At 45.1% G+C, this 15,909-nt stretch overlaps 1 protein-coding gene across 6 annotated transcripts in view; it reads left to right on the top strand.

Moving 5' to 3' along the window:
- Positions 1-15,909, top strand: part of RREB1 (ras responsive element binding protein 1) — a 123,654-nt gene that overhangs the window by 102,255 nt on the left and 5,490 nt on the right. For 5 of the 6 annotated variants that reach the window (XM_068670785.1, XM_068670788.1, XM_068670789.1 and 2 more), the window contains one exon: positions 13,630-14,376. In XM_068670785.1, the coding sequence (XP_068526886.1) occupies positions 13,630-14,376 (747 nt within the window). The remainder of the gene's footprint in view (positions 1-13,629; positions 14,377-15,909) is intronic. The other variant, XM_068670790.1, reaches the window with a different exon arrangement.

The following is a 15,909-nucleotide window of genomic DNA, read 5'->3' as shown; positions in this document are numbered from 1 at the left end:
CTTCATTGTAATGGAAGTAGTGTGTTGAATGCTGTGTCAGTTTGAAGTCCACTCCTTTTTCCACGACATTGTAATAATTAGATAACCCAACAGTAGATTCTCGTCCTGCTTGGAGAAGAAGAGGACGAAGCTCTGCTTGCTGTTGCTCGCTTTGAAGTCAGTCACAGTTTTTGGTACTGTTCTCTTCATTATGCAATCTCAACTCATGTTGTAAAGAGTAAAAGTTAGGAATATTTGTAAGAAGCTTCTGGGAATTGAGTACAGACTTTTTTTTCTTTTTTTTTTTTTTTTCCCTGAAGTAGTTGAGTTTTCATGAAGCAACAGATTCATGTTGGTCCTAAATGGGAACCCTGGAGAGGTAAAGAGGTTAGCTAAGAGGTTTAAAGGCAATCTGAGCTGTGGAGCAGCCCCTGTTACCGTTTGCTTTGAGTGACACAAGGACGTAACTTGCAAGGTATCTGCAACAGTGAGGCTATTGTTTTCTGGCCTGCACAGACCAAATTCTGTCATCTTACTACGTATATATACGGTTTGCTTTCAGTGGTGAGGGAGAACTCTTTACTCGTATCAATTGTTTTCTAACACCCTGCCCTCCAAAAATAATACATCGTTACTGAAGAACTGTTCATGAGACAGAAAACAATGAAGGGAGGTTTTGCCCAGACTAAGGGGGCTGACCTGCTTATTGATGGCAGCCTTCCAAGGTAGCAGCACTGCTGTAAACCCTTAATGAAGGCAGGAAAAATGCACTTGGCCGTGAGCTATACTGGTAAAACCTGCCTCCCCTACCATAACTGGGCCTGGAAGGAGACACCATCCTTTCAGAAAGCCTGTGCTGCAATCCCCACAGGCAGGACACACAACTGCAGCAGTAGCAGGGTTGGGTCCTCAGTGCAGGTAGAAGATTTTGGTGATGGCACAGCAGTGGCACTAATCAGATTCAAGCTGGTATGCGCTGGCACTGCTAATAGCAAGCTCTTTCTAAGCATTGTCAGAGCAGTGCTGAGGGAGATTTGGTGCTGGAGAACCACTCTGCAGCTAGCTGTGGTGCTGGGGCATCTCCTTTCAGGTGACTCTAGCACTTTGTCTCTAAACTGGGAGTCCACAGCAGCTCCCCTGTGGCAGCAACATAGATGAGACTGACAGGAGGGAAAGGGGAAAGGTAAGATAGGAAAGCAGAGGAGGTTTAGGCCTGGAAGGATGCATTTCTTCTGTCCCCACCTGTTGCACAAGCAGTGACTTGTTAGATAGCTCTGTTATTTAAAGGGAGCTGAGGAAAGATTTTGATCACTGATCTTACTGCAAAGAGAAGAAGCGAACTTTGTTGTTTGAACTGCTGCTCCCTAACCTGGGGAGGGAAGAGGCCAAGATAAACTGATGTGAGTGTGCTAAGTGGGAGTCCTGGTGATCTGCTCCCAAAGCACGTGCGCTGGGTACCTGGTCTGTAGCGAAGCACTGGAGGCAGGCTGGTCTGTGCCCCAAGATTCCTGTGGTACGCTGCTGTGAGAAGGACAGCGCAGTCGTATGAGCTCAGAAGTGGCAACCAGCTCTATCCATTTGTAGGGAAGGTGCTCTCAGGATAATTTGTGCCAGGGGCCTGAGCTAATGAGTGAGTGTGGCTGAGGAAGAGGTACATCATTTTGAGCATTTAAGCAGTATAGATATTACCAGTTCTACAATACTGTCTTTATAGTAAGACATGAAAAGATTTTTACAAGCATGACTTCCACGTTCAGTAAAATTTCAGCATGGAGGACTCCTTCCATGTGGTGTCAAGGTTACATTTACCTTTTGTGAAAGGGCACAAACGCACATTGCTACCAGTAACCCGTATCCTCCACGCAGCCAAAAGTCTCTGATAAAAGCCTTCACACTGCTCAGTCTTGCCTCAACACCGCTATATGTTTTTTACTTCAAAAGCATTTCCCTGGGAAGCACACACCTTCTTTGTTGTTTTTTATTTTAATGCAAAGCTCACCAAGTGGGGCACTGGGAATTTGGCACAGCTTGTTTTTATACAGTGTTTAACATGGTACCTGTGTTTTGTTTGAACATGCTTGAATGCTTGCTTTTAATGCTTTCTTTCTCTTGATGTCGCCTTATTTAATTTTCTCTTCTATGTTCAACTCAGTTTGCCTTTCTGTCTTGCTTTTCTCTCCTGCTCTTGACTTTTTTCATTTTCAGAGCAGCAAATACGGTGTGCCCTGCAGATGATGCAGTTAATTTTGCTGCCTTTATGGTACGTGAATCAGACTAGGTTCAATACAAAATGAAAGTAATGGTCCTTTTTGTCCATTAATTAGTTACAGATAACTTAGATCTATTTGCAGAGAATCACTTGAGGGTGCATTCAGAGCAATTGTGCCAGGCCATATTTGGCCCAGCATTATTGTTTGTAGTAGGTAAGATGTAATGGCAGAGGTGGTTCTTTTTTTTTTTAAAACAAAACAAAACAAAAACAACAGATAGCTATTGGCTTGCCAAACATGCAAAATAAATACTTATCATAGAAATTAAATGGACAGAAAAATATATATAAACAAAATAAATAAATAAATAAGTAAATAGAATACAGTTATGCCTAACCTGTGAGCCTGAATATTTCCTGTTGATGGGCAGATGCAAGTTGTAAAATAGGATCAGAGGGGATTTTATTCCTTGCTTTTACAACTTAAGTCAAAATAAAATTGTAGACATCTTTTGTTTTTTTTAATCCAACTCATGACCATTCTTACGTAAAAAGATAATAATAAGAAAAGCAAATCACATTGCATTTTAACCATAACTGCTTCGATTACCCTCCAGTAAGTTTATATATTTTATCAGAAGAGCAGGTACCATTAAGGGACAATATGGGAAGCAAGGAATACTGCTTTTTTGATTTTTTTGTGTTCCTTTAAAGGTGACATATTTGTAAAGCAGTGTAGTTTCCGTTTGGGAATAGGAATGTATTCTTGGGGGAGGGGAGGGGTGTTTGCACAGTAAGCAGGGTAATTGTTTGGGTTTAGAGACCTCCATTTGGGATGTTTGTGTGGAAAGAAGACTACCTTATCTGTTGTAGTTAGTGGTCCATATGACAAATACTTGGTAGATACAAAAGTTTTCAAGTCTGAAAATATGAGAAAATTGTGACCTGAGATGCAGGTTGAGTTTCAAGCAATTAATCCCCAGCTAATCCTGTCATTGCATGCTTGAAAAAATATGTGGAAAGGAATTGGGCTATCATGAAGGAGAAGGATTTCTGCTGAACTTTGAAGTTCTGTTCTGTATTTGCATTGTGAATAACGCCAAATAAAAAGTGCAGAAAGTGGTGGTATTCGTAGCCATACATTTATGGTTGATTTAGCAGGCATATAAAAAGAAAGAGTGAGTGACTTGAAAGCCTACAAAAAGCAGTGCCTTGAAACTTCTAAAAAGTTGTGTTAACACTGGAAGAAAATGAAGAGAAAGAAACAACCTACATGAGTTGTCCGCAAGATACAGGGAATCCCTCGTTCAGGTTGAGATGTTAATTAGGACAGATCAAACTCGTGGAAGATTAAAGTGAGAAAAGTACCCACAAAGTCATATCAAAGAGGCTGCTGGTTGTGTGTTTGCATGTGTGTGTGTGCACGTGCATGTCTGTGTTCAGGGGTTTGGTGTGAGAGGGGAAAGGTTTGACAGGAGCAGATCTTTTACTTTTAACCATCCTCATAACCTCTTTCTTCATCACAGAGACGTCTTGAAGGGCAACTTCCCTCATTCCACTGTGTGATCCTGGCTTTTCTTCCAGACGGTCCTGTACTCAGTCCCTTCCCTTGTTTTAGTCATTTAAATGAATTGCAGACATGAAAAACTTTCTCCTGTAGGGAAGTAATTGATAGTTTATTCAATATATGGGGCTTGATTCCAGTGAAGCCTGTGGGACGATGCCCAGTGGCTTTGATGGAAGTTGTGTAAAATTCAAACATGTGATAAACATCTCGGGAGATGACCTGTTATTGAAAAGCTTGCAATGAGCTTGTTGTAGCAGGTCAACTTTGACTAGGGAATTTTTTTTCCCCCCCACAAGAGCAGAAGAGGATAAAATTTAGTTGCGAAAGGCTGGTCTCAGAGATTACTGACCAGGTGACTCAAGAAAGAAAGGGAGGGAGAAAGCAGTAAAGGGGAAAAATGAGAGAAAAAAAATAAAACAGAAACGAAAACACAAGGAGATTTCTTACTACACGTTACAAGCACAGATAAGCACACTGTTTTGTTGTGTCAGGTCATGAGCCTCCATCCCATGTCAAAAATACGTTATCTTTTCTACCAAATCTAACAGAAGTTGCACAAACCTGGAGTTGCCATCTGCTCCCTGGGGAGAAATGGGCTTATTCCCCAGTCTGAGGAATGCTGGATCTCCCCCTAGAGCAGGCAGCTCGCCCAGGTTGTTCAGAGTGGCAAGACCGAGTTGTGTGAGTTGTACTGAGCGCTGTAGAAGAGCAAAGCGTAAAGATGGAAGAAACGTCCTGCTGCATTAGAGCAGTGGTCCATGCAGCCGTGTACTCTCTCTGATGGTATCAGTAGGATGTGCTATTTAGGGTGAGCTTGTGGGCCTGGCCACTTCCTGCAGTCTGTGCCTCTTGTGCTCTGCCAGCATCCGCAACCACTGCATTGGGGTTGCATCTGGGAGGGCACATCCCTGCCCACTCCTTTCAGTACCTGTTTATGGTCCGGCTTTCTGTCGTTCTCTCCGATTGCTTTCTGAACCTGCTGATGCTGTCTGCCTCTGACCTCACATACGTGGTGTCAAGCTCCAGAAGTTCAGTACCTGCTGTGTAAAGAAATATTTTTTAAGCTGATCCCCTGCAAGCTTCAGAGAGCCTCCCTTTGTTCCAGCACTGCAGGATTCAAAGCTCTGTTGGTTGCTCTCTTTGCTGCCTTTGTGATTTGCAGACCTCAATCTTATCAGCCCCTTCTCTCTGCCAAAATTAGGATCTTGAGCCTTTCTGGTGTCTCCTCACAGGGCAGCTGCCCCATCGCTTCGATAAGGTTTGCTCTGTGCCTTTTGCAGCCCAGCTATGTCCTTCTTGTGGCGCTGAGACCAGAACTACATGCACAACCTGAAATGAGGGCACACCAGGCCTTTACACCTCAGCAAAGGGACACCCTTTGTCTTGCTTTCAATACCCTTGCTTGTGATACCCAGTGTTTTTTGGCTTTATTTTGGCTGCTGATGCAGGCCAAGGCAATGATCTTGGGGAACTCTGAGAGATGGCTCTGAGACCTCCTGCCTAAACATACTGCCTGTACCACCTTCAGCATCATGTAGGCGTGGTTCAGATTACTTTTTTTAGATATTTTTTACTTCAAATTTGTCTGCACCAAAACTCACTTGTCATCTTTTGAGAGCTTTGCAATAAAGGAGACCACCAGTCAGATCACACAAGGCTTTTTGTTGTGGGCAGGTGAGTGGCGTTTAGAAGAAGGGGTGAGCAGACACGAAGCCACGTTGGGTGCAGCAATTCAGTGTTTTTCTGTGCTGGCCAAATGGAATCGATGTACGGAGGAAGCTTGGCAGAAGGTGGTGTACGTCCCCTCCCTGGAAAGGGCCTGCACAAAGCAGCCACCTCCAAGAGAGGCAGGGCAGCGGTGTGTCACTCTGAGTATGTTTCATGGAAGATTTGTTGAAGTAACAAATCTAAAAGCAGCAGGAAGTTTGTTCAGAAGAGCGTGCCGTCCTCACAGCCCCTCTCATCCTTTCTCTTCCTTTTGTTACGGCAGGTTGCATTGCAGTGATTCAGACGCAGTCTTTCAGGTCTCGGTGCTAGTCTGGCAGTAAAATCCGCCGTGCTGGAGGCATGTTGCGACGTGAATTGCTCCTGCCTAGCGCGAAGGACGAGGCTGTCTGGTTACCATGCTAACGGCCCGGCGCAGTTAGGGGCTGCTGGTGCAGCTCGGTATCCGGCTGTCACGTGGGCTGATCCTGCCCATGCAGACAACAGATGGTTGCAGCCTGGGAGAGGAAGACTCATGTTATAACACGATCCCCTCGTGGAACAAAAGCCTGCAGGAAGCGCTCTGTGACAATCTTAGCGGTGGGATGAAGCCGCAGCGCCCTAACGGGGTCTGGTGGGAGCTTCCCTTGTAGCCAGAGGGATGCTGACGGCAAGGAAAGCCTTCCTAAAGCTGCTCCAGTGAGCGCTGGGGTGACACGTAGGATGTGCAGGACGTTGGTGGAAGGTAAATGTTGTTCTTAGTGCTTGTGCAGGCGGCACTGGGCTGGTCAGAGTGGTTCGACCTGCCCCCAGCAGACAGAGCCTTGGGCCACGGTTGGATAACACAAAGCACTTCTCGTAGGTACTGGCTCGACCTGTTCCCAACTGTTCATCCCCACAGCTGTAACTGACCCAGCTGCCCAAAAAAATGAAAAGGGCAAGGGGACAGACCGGCAGTCGTGAGATCAGTTCCCGGATCCGGCTCGCGGTGCAGCCCTAAAAAGAGCACATTGATGCAGCCGAGGCGTGGAGCTGGCAGCATCTCCTGGGAGGTGCTAGGGATGGATGCTGTTGAAATTGGCTTTGCCATCGAACGCTTTGTGTCTTCAAATAGCAGCTTCAGAAAGCAAGGAAGGAGCCCAGCTCACATGCTGGTAGCGTTACCACGTGCACTTTGTAGCATGGCTGAATATTTCTAGCAGGCTTCACCAGCTGGTGTTTAATCATGGGCCAGAATCATTCAGCAGCTTTGGATCTGTGGTCTCCCTCCACTGTCCAAGCAAAATGGATTTCAGAGTCAGTGGAAGCAAATTACAATTTGATGCTGTGGCTCAGTTTAAAAGGGGCCATTTCTCTTTTTGTTCTGGGTGAGCAGTGTGGTTGGGAATCACAGGAGAAGCCCTGCGAAGGCTAGACCTGCATGTGAATCATAGTCCAGATTGCACTGTGTGCTGAAAGGAAAGGGATTGAAGGGAGATGCATTTGGTCTGCCCTAAAGGAAGCGGAGAGGCAAGCTTTAAGATGAGGTGTAAGACAGGAAGTGCAATTCAATAGAGTGTCATTGGGAACAAGTTTATAGAGGGCTTCTTTTGGTCTTGCTTTAAACTGAAAGGAAAAACAGGATGGTGGCTGTGAATAGGAGTCAGGCAATGTGTGTAAGCGATGGGGCTCATGCGTGTCCTTGCTTGGTGGAGCAGAAGGAGCAGCCTGACGACAGCTCCTGACACAGGAGAACATCTAATCCAGGAGGGGCGGCTCGCAGCGCTCGGGCCAGGGCAGACTGCTACGGCTGTGGTGGAGCAATTCAGTGAATCGCCCACTTTCATCACGTTAAAGCAAGCCTGCCCTCGCCTCCTTAGGGCTTTCTGAATGCTCCTTTCTTGCGACAAAATGTAGTCGATGGAGGCGAGATGTGGGATGGGAATGGGGTAAGGGATTATCCGTTAGGTAATTCAGAAAGACACTTTCCTAAGGAAGGATCAATTTCTTTAAAGAGCTTGCTTCTGATGTGAGACGGTCAAAAACAACTGCTCTGTGCTAACTAGGCAAATATTTACGAAGTAAGTATGCTCAACAGTGAATTTTCCGATTAGCGTTTAGCAGAATTCATCTTTGCTCTAGAAATCTGCCACTCTGTGATCCCCACAGAAATCATGTGAGCCCTGGTTATAGTGGAGGACTTTTTGTTTTTCCAAACTGTTGTAGCTGTCTGTACCTCTGAACTACATTTGTGGTTATTTCCTAGAGGACAAAGGGCTTGAAACTGCATTTTCTGTCAGGCAAAGTTTAACAGCCACTCCTGAGCTGTGGCTCATGGCAAAGCAAGAGTTGCTTAGTGCAGGAGTGAGTGGCAAACAGAAGAGCCATGAAGTTGGACTGAATGCGAGAGCTGTTGTGTAGAAGATACTGAGGAGATGATATATAACTTCCTGAGTGTATCGCCAGCTCTGCATAAAACTGCCTTTCTGATAAACAGGAGAATTCAGCATGAACTGAAGGTCTCTGGCCTTTTTCCCCCCAGTTCAGTGCAGATTTCCACTTGCTAGGTGCAGTCAGATCTGGTCCTGAATGCCTTTGTTTGTGTTGGTGACTTGAACTGCTCACTTGAAGGTAATGGGGGATCCCAGCTTGTGTGAAAGGCAAACAGCATCGTGCTCTTTATCTGTTCTCCAGAGTTTTAGTTTCAACCAGCTGTTTCATTTAATAACCCATTTCTTTTCCAGATTTGGTTCTTGCCTTTTTCCCCAGATATGTTCAGTTCCCTTTACTTTAAAAAGTCCTTTTCTATCTTTAATGTTTTCATTTCCAAGAGGCATGCAGATACGACCGAAGATCCCTCAACCATGGACAAATTAAATATTTAACTTTGGGTATGATTTAAAGTGATGTAATGAAGGTGGCTAAATGTTAGAGTGTTTACAATAAAAATGGACAAAGATAGCCCCCATGTTTTTGCAAGTTGACTGCAGGTTGGAAAGATGTTCTCCGAACTGCGAGTAGAAAGAAGTAAGAGCAACACGGTGCAAGTTCATAAAAAGTACCAAATTTACTAATCTGCTACCACCTAGTGGTGGCTGAGGCTATCGTAAAAAAAAAAAAAAAAAAACACAAAAAAAAAAAACTGGGGTTATTTCAGTTAACATAGGGAAAATAGTAAGTCATTGGCTCATCTGACTGGTAATGCCAGCTGCTTGTCCAACATTCATTTCCAGTGCTCTGTCTGCTCCAGTTTTGAGCATTATTTATGTGATGGGTTTGCTGACATTTCTCTTGGGATGTCAGGAGTGTTTGGCAATAAACACTTGCTTTAAAGTCCCCAAATCGTTTCCACTACAACACCCTGTTTTATCTAATAGCTCCTCAGCATCTCAAGCTTTACTCTCCATTCCACCTTAGTTCCAAGGAAAAAAAGCACAGGAAAACAGAACCAAACCAGCAGCCTCCCCGCCTTGATCTCTATCTGCTCTTTTATCTGAAACTTTCCATGTTCAGTGTCTCTCCTGATAATTTTGTTTGTGTATGCAGGAAAGCAGTTTACTCCTCGTTTTGTTTCTGCTTGCCATCTCTAAAAGATGAAGTGGACTGTTCTGACTAGGCCAACTTAAAATTGCAGCTTGAATTGTAAATAGACTTCAGCAAAACAGTCTTTTCTTGCCACAGTTTGAAGGAAAAAGTGATTTTGGCTACAACTATATAGTGGTTTCTTTCATGCAGTAGGAAAAGTTTTTGCATTCTCAGATGGAGTCCTTGAGGTTTTGCTTATGAATATATCTCCTGAGAAGTTTGTTTTTTCCCAGAAGCTGAAGAGGCAGCAACCGAGCTGCAGCTTCACATGGCCGCCTCCTTACGGCCTCACCTCCCCGCCTGTCCCCTCCCTCTCCTATCTTCTTTGTCTCCAATCTTCTTTGGCTCCTGTGTCACGACTGACTCGGTGAAACTGTGCCGCCTTCATTGCCTCACCTCAGAGAAGCAACACAAACGTGGTCAGCCGGGACAAGGTTGTGTGCTCTGTAGGGGCTTTTGCAAGGGCAGCTCTCTGCTCTTGTCCTCGCCAGCTGTGAGTATCTGCAGGATAAAAAGTAGACTGGAAAGCATTTTACAGCCTTAGTGAATGGTGAATAGGAAAGGATGAAAGAAATAGCAGGCCTTTCCCATGCAACCTGCCTTCCTCTCTGCCTACATGTGGCTGCTCGGCACTGTAAATCAGCAAAATCCTGGAGCCACTGGTTCTGGAAATAGGAATGACCCGTCTGAGAGGAGCGTGGGCTTTTCGCAGGTGTGTTTGCCCAGATCTGAAGGCTCGGTCAAAATCCTTCCTTCTGTGTAAGATAGCCTAGCCTTCTGTGTGGCCAGCAAGGTTTTCTGTCACTAGCAGTATGCGTGTAAAGGGGGAAGGGCCATCAGCGTGGGCCAGGCCTCAGCTCTGCAGGAGCAGAGAGAGCAGTGTCTCCTGCACTGCCAGGAATCCCAGCCCAGGCGCCCAGCGAGGCTGTCCTCACGACAGTCGTCTCTCCCACACACCTGCCCGGCTCCTGTGCTGCTCTTCCAGTTTGTCTGCAGCAGAGCAGGGCTGATTTCTCACCCAGCCCCAAAGAGCCGGGTTTTGTGCAAAGCAGGTCACTTTTTCACCAGCTGCGAAACCAACCGCGCAGGTTGGGGGTAACCACAGAGCAGCTCGACTAGTCGGGAGCTGCCATTTTACGATATGCATGCAGTTTCGTAAGGGGCCTGTGAAACTCTCCCTGACACGGAAAACAGCAGGTCCAGTTGGTGCAGGTGGGAAGGAAGAGCGCTCACCCAAACACGTACGCATGTTAACGTGATCCCGGCTCGGCCTGTACCTGAATTTTGAATGTGTTCGTTCAGTGGTGGTGAGCCAGTTTTGGAAGAGCGAGCACGTGTGTGTCTGTGCTGCCAGTGTCTCAAGTCTTTGCCCTTCCTGAATGTGTGGTGTTGAAACTTCACGTTCCTTTTCTCGGTGTCAGCCTCATCTGTCTGCCTGTGCTGGTAAGGCAGCGTGGCTTACCTGTGGCCTGCCTGTCCCTCAGAGCCTCTCTCTCCCACATGAAAATGTAACCGTGGGTCAGCCACACAAGAAGAGAATAACAGCTGAGAAGGGTACAGGGGCTAGAAAAAAGGAGATGGAGTAAGCAGGACAAGGAAAAGTTAGGGAAAATAAGGGGAAAAGTGGAAAATCATGCCTGATAAGCAAAATGCTGAACTTAAAAGTTGGTAAGGTTTCTGCATTTGAGGGATTTAAAGGAAAGCCTTCCAGTCTGAGCTTGCTCTTGCTTGAATGCTACTGATGCATATTCCCCTCCTTAACATTGCTCCCAATATTTCCTGTCTGAAAAGTCAACTTACTCTGCACCCACTGTCTTGTGTTTGGTCAGCAAAGAGTTGCAAAGCATGGCTCCTGCCATGACAGAAGAGGAACTCCGTCTATCTTGGTCTCCTCACGCTCTTTACCCATCTCCATCCTAACAGCCTTTCCTGCCCTGCTCCCCAGTAAAACCCTCCTCCTTGCTTTGCTTGCAGTTTTAATTCAGCCTAGTGCACATACCCTCAGGGGAGCGTCTCCTGACCTCGACCCGTGGACCTCACCTTGCCGAGGCCTGGAGCTGAGGCACCAGCATTGGGTGTGCAGCAGTCATTTGGGTGCTTTCCATTGGTGTTGCTTCAGGATCTCCATGCCGCTGCCCACTTTGCCACACCAGTTTGTTGTTTTTTTGTCCATCATTCATCGATATGTCTTGGTGGCAGTAGCAACCAAAGGCTGCTGGCAAGGAAGCTCCTTTCCCCTTTGTTTCCCTTCTCTCTTGGAGCAGTGGTTCTGGGGGTCACCTCAGTCCAACCTAAATCCATGTCGGTGTGGAAAAGACCCTGCTGACTGTGCGGTTCTGTGAGTGTTAGGATCACGTAAGGGTTGGGGCAGGAGTCGGTGGTCAGGGACAAGGACAAGGACCTTTTCAGCAGCATCACAGAGTTGCATTGCTCATCATTAATCCTTCCTTTCATCCAAACTCTTGCGCCAAGATGAGGGGTTCACAGGGAGACACAGATGTCCTGTTCCTGCCCCCAAAATGCTGCGTGTGTAAGAAGGCAGCAGGCCAGGAACCCACAGGAGTGCTTCTTCCTCTGTTTTTTTGTTTTTTTTTTTTTTTAAATCATTTTCCCTGTATGGACGTGGCCTGAGTTTGGGTTCTGTTTTTGCTCCCTTGCCTGCAGCATCAGCCACAAGATCCTGCTGCCTGCATGGAACCAAGAATGCTTTGTGTGCCCCCTGCTTCTCATACGTGCCAGTCTCACATTTGTCTGCTTGTAAAGCAGTGCTGCCCCTTAATTATTATGCTCTGGGATTTCATCTGGATTTTTAGAAATTGCCTCTTGCAGTTTATAATAACTTTAATTTTTTGTCTTAATTTATCCAAACAAGAAGCAACGAGTCAAAACAGAATTCAAATGCAGGTTTGTAAGGCACTTGTAGGTGACCTTTGTTTTCAGGTGCGCACATCCTCAAACTCTCCAGCATTATACACAGATTAGGGCTTAGTTGCAAGTTTTAATGGGTAGATAATTAGATGAGGAATGAATTTTGTCAAATGCTTTTGTGTAATCCACTGTCTATGTAAACTGATCTGTTTTGATTAAAAGGTAAGATTATTTTTTTGACAGATGACTTCTCCCCTTCAAACCCCCAAGAGAAAGAGTATCATGGATTATGCTGTATTAAGTGATAGTTCACATTCTGGAAATGTTGCTTAGCTTTGGCATTTGTTTAATAGCCATTGATTATCACTTTTGCAAGGAGATGGGGTCAATGCAAGTTACCCTGCAAGACTACATTTGGACTACTTAGTGGCTGAGAACTACCTTCATACCTTCTGCAATTACTCCTTGCTTATGAAAAAAGCCCGTAATAGGCAATCCATGCCATTTAGAGACAAGCACACATGGTGCTGTGTCAAATACAGGATTTAAGTCCACCTTGTAGATACTAAGTGGTTATTGGACTTGCAGATAAATGCTGAAATGACTGTTAAGTTGTGTGGTGCCTTGGCTGCATGCTGTCGACAAGAAGGAGGTGGGGGAATGACTTAAAACAAGGGAAGTTTCAACTTCCAGAAAGCATGACTTGCTAAGCTCATGTTCTGGAACAGCTGCTGGAAAGTGGCACAGGAGATGCAGTTACATGCCGTGCATCACTCAGCTTTAGCATCCAGATCCAGTCCAACTTATTTCCTATTTACACGTACACTATTTGTATAGAGCTTGGGAGAGGTGCAGCTCTGCCCCTTTGTTCACCTTACCTGTGTTATATTTTTTGAACATGTTATGTCCTCAGCAATGGTAATGCTGCTGCAAACTGATAGGGTCATGGAGGATGTCATTAAGGTGGACATTTTAGGTGTTTTTTGGTTTTTAGTTCGGGGAATGAATGGTGAAACAGCAAAGGATGTCACCTATTAAGCTGTCTTGGCTTAATATTTCGATTCCAGGTGGTATCTATGTAACAACAATCATGCATCAAATACCTACATGGAGACAAACTTCTGCAGCTTTTGCTTACATGATGTATACCCAATTTTTTAACTGTCCTCTGTGTTAATGCATGTGATAATCTTTAACATTTAATTGTACAGATTGGTTGCATGAGGCCTTTACATTCCCTTGGAAAAACATTTCTCACTACTTACAGTTTATCAGTTAGACTAATACGTGTGTTACTTGTGTTACATGTGCTACATATGTGGTGTTACTTCAGCCTATATCCATATTTCATACATGAGTTTATAAATACTACCTCCGTGTGTCTCTGATACAGCGTATTTCTAATAGCAGTGACCTAAACTCATCATCGGTGTCTCAGCGTTTTGTGTTCTCTTGTAACAGCGATTACATCCCACTTCAAGAAACTGCCACGAAGGCGTGTGTATTTTGGAAAAGAAAGCATCTTGTTACAGATTTTTAATCATCTTGTTAACTGGGTTCTGTGGTGTTTTGATCTCTTTTCAGCTGTAAGTTACTGGCCTGGGTCACAGATAAGAAAAGCAGATGTTGGGACACTTGATCAGCAGCGCTGCTCGTGGGTCCGTGTGAAGCCTTACCGCTGATAGCTGTGAGTCAGCGGAGGGCGTCCCACTGAAAGCTTCTCTCTGTTTGCTTGCAGACAACCAGTCCGATGCGGAGACACCCACCACAGGAAACGAAGTCTTGGACCTGACCTCCTGCGAGAAGGAACAGCCAGAGGAAGTAACAGAGCTACCAGGGAGTGAGTGCAGCCCCAAGGAGGAGCAAAAGGCTGACTCCCCTCCGGCAGAAGAGGACGCTGAAGAAAAAGCAGATGAATATGAAGAGGGCCCTGAAGAAGATTCTGTAAGTAACAAAAGTCTTGACCTCAATTTTGCCAGCAAATTAATGGACTTCAAGCTGGCAGAGAGTGACCAGAGCACAGGCAGCAGTTCTCAGACTGAAAAGAAACATGCCTGTGATGTTTGTGGCAAAACCTTCAAGTTTGCTGGCACTCTTAGCCGTCACAAAAAGGCCCACATTCGTGAGGACAGAAAAGATGAAAGGAGCAGTGAGGATGAAAGCAAAAGCATCCAGGATGATGCAGGTGCTCCCTTGATGCAGGACTCTGGTCTTGAGCAGGAAGAGTCTCCGATGGACTTGAAGGTAGTGGAGTCTCCTGTGGACTGTGAGGCAACAGGAAAGGAGAATGAAGAGAGCGAAAGCATCTCTGAGGGGGAAGGCACAGAGAGAAAGTCCACTGAGAAGAGCAGTGATGACAAAAAACCAAAGACTGATGGGGCTAAGAGTACTGCAAAAGCAGACAAAAGAAAGAAAGTCTGTACTGTGTGCAACAAGCGTTTCTGGTCCCTGCAAGATTTGACGCGACATATGCGGTCTCATACAGGTAAGAGGAGATTTCAAGGCAGAGCAGATTGCAAGCCAGTCTGCCACCAGACTGGTGCATCTGCTCTAGAGGTGCACAATTACTGCTAGCACTCGAGGTTGGAGACACTGCTTTTAGTCCTGCAGGTAGCTGCAAGGTATCTTCTCTGCCCCAATCTCCATGCTGCATACAAAGCCTATTAAGGGAGCAGGAATAGTCACAACACTGCCTTATCTTCAGTTCCCAAACAGTTTTCCCCTATGCTTACTTAGAGTGTTCAGAGGTGAAGGCAGAAATGGAGAGCTCCACACCATTGTTCTTGTCCAGTTTCTCACTCCCTTCTCACGGTGTGTGCATGGCTCTACCTCTTCCCAGTATTACTCCTCCCAGTATTTTGATGAGCAGTGAAGAAACGTGGCAGTACATGATAAGACTTCTCTGAGCAGAAGTTGAAAGAAAGAGGGTTTTTGTCTGATTGTCAGACATGCTACTGTGCTGATGATGTGCATGACCTGCTGCCTGAGTGAAAGGCACAGCTACAATTGGCACTCTGCTTTTCCTTCAAACTTGGGCAGAGAAAGTGGAATACAGGTAGTAAAGTCTTTGTCTCACAACTTGACTCAGCAGTTAAAATACTTGAGATTGCTTTATGGGATAAATTTCAGTAGTGCATTGTGAAGGAGATGAAGTCATGAGCCAGCTCAAGGGTGAATTAATCACTCATCCTTATTAATTCATCCTTATTAATGAAGTATTTTTACCTGTCAGTGAGCTGTTCCGATGTGGGAAAGAAAGCTGGTGCAGTTTGAAGTTTTGTGTCTTTTGAAGGCGCTTTCTGCTGAAGACAGTATCTTTGAGATTAACTTTGAGTACAAAATATTTGTGCTATACTTGAAGGTAAAGGTTCAATAACCTAAGCCAAACACCAGTGCCTTAACCAAACGTTTTACCTTCTGAACTGTAAATATTGACCTCTGAAGTGCAGAGATGACTTGTTTTTTTTCTGGCATCGAAGACTCAAATCTTGAGTGAAACAAGGGGTGGGCCCCACTCTCGTGCCTATTTTTATACTAATACAGAAGCTTTGGGAAGATTCTAGTATCTCAAACTCCAAGCTTTATACCCAAATGAGTGTAACACTGGTGTGTGTCTGTAGAGATCCCATAGTGTGTGTTTTAAATGTTTTCATTGCACGCTGAGATAGGCAGACCTTGTCGACATGCCAATTTCTTTGCTGTTCATTTATCTGTCTTATTTGACACTGAAGGATATTTCAACATAGAACAGCTGTTGAATAGAAACATGGGTCAGTGCTTTCTTCAAATAAATTTAAATACCCACTGTTCAGATCAGTGCATTTTCAAGTGAGGATCTTGCCTCCGTACTGCCAGTTGGCTCTCCTCTTTCCTCTCTCCATCCCACTCGCTCAGACATATTGGCAGAATGCTGTCTTTATGTAATATTGCCTACACTTTGGTTATAACTTTTTTTTTAAGATAAGTGTGGGAAGTTTTTGTAATTCTTTTACTAAAAGAATTTAAAGAGGAGCACGGG

This window comes from Anas acuta, chromosome 2 (assembly GCF_963932015.1).
Source record: "Anas acuta chromosome 2, bAnaAcu1.1, whole genome shotgun sequence".
NCBI lineage: Eukaryota > Metazoa > Chordata > Aves > Anseriformes > Anatidae > Anas > Anas acuta.
This window is presented reverse-complemented; position numbering and strand designations above follow the sequence as displayed.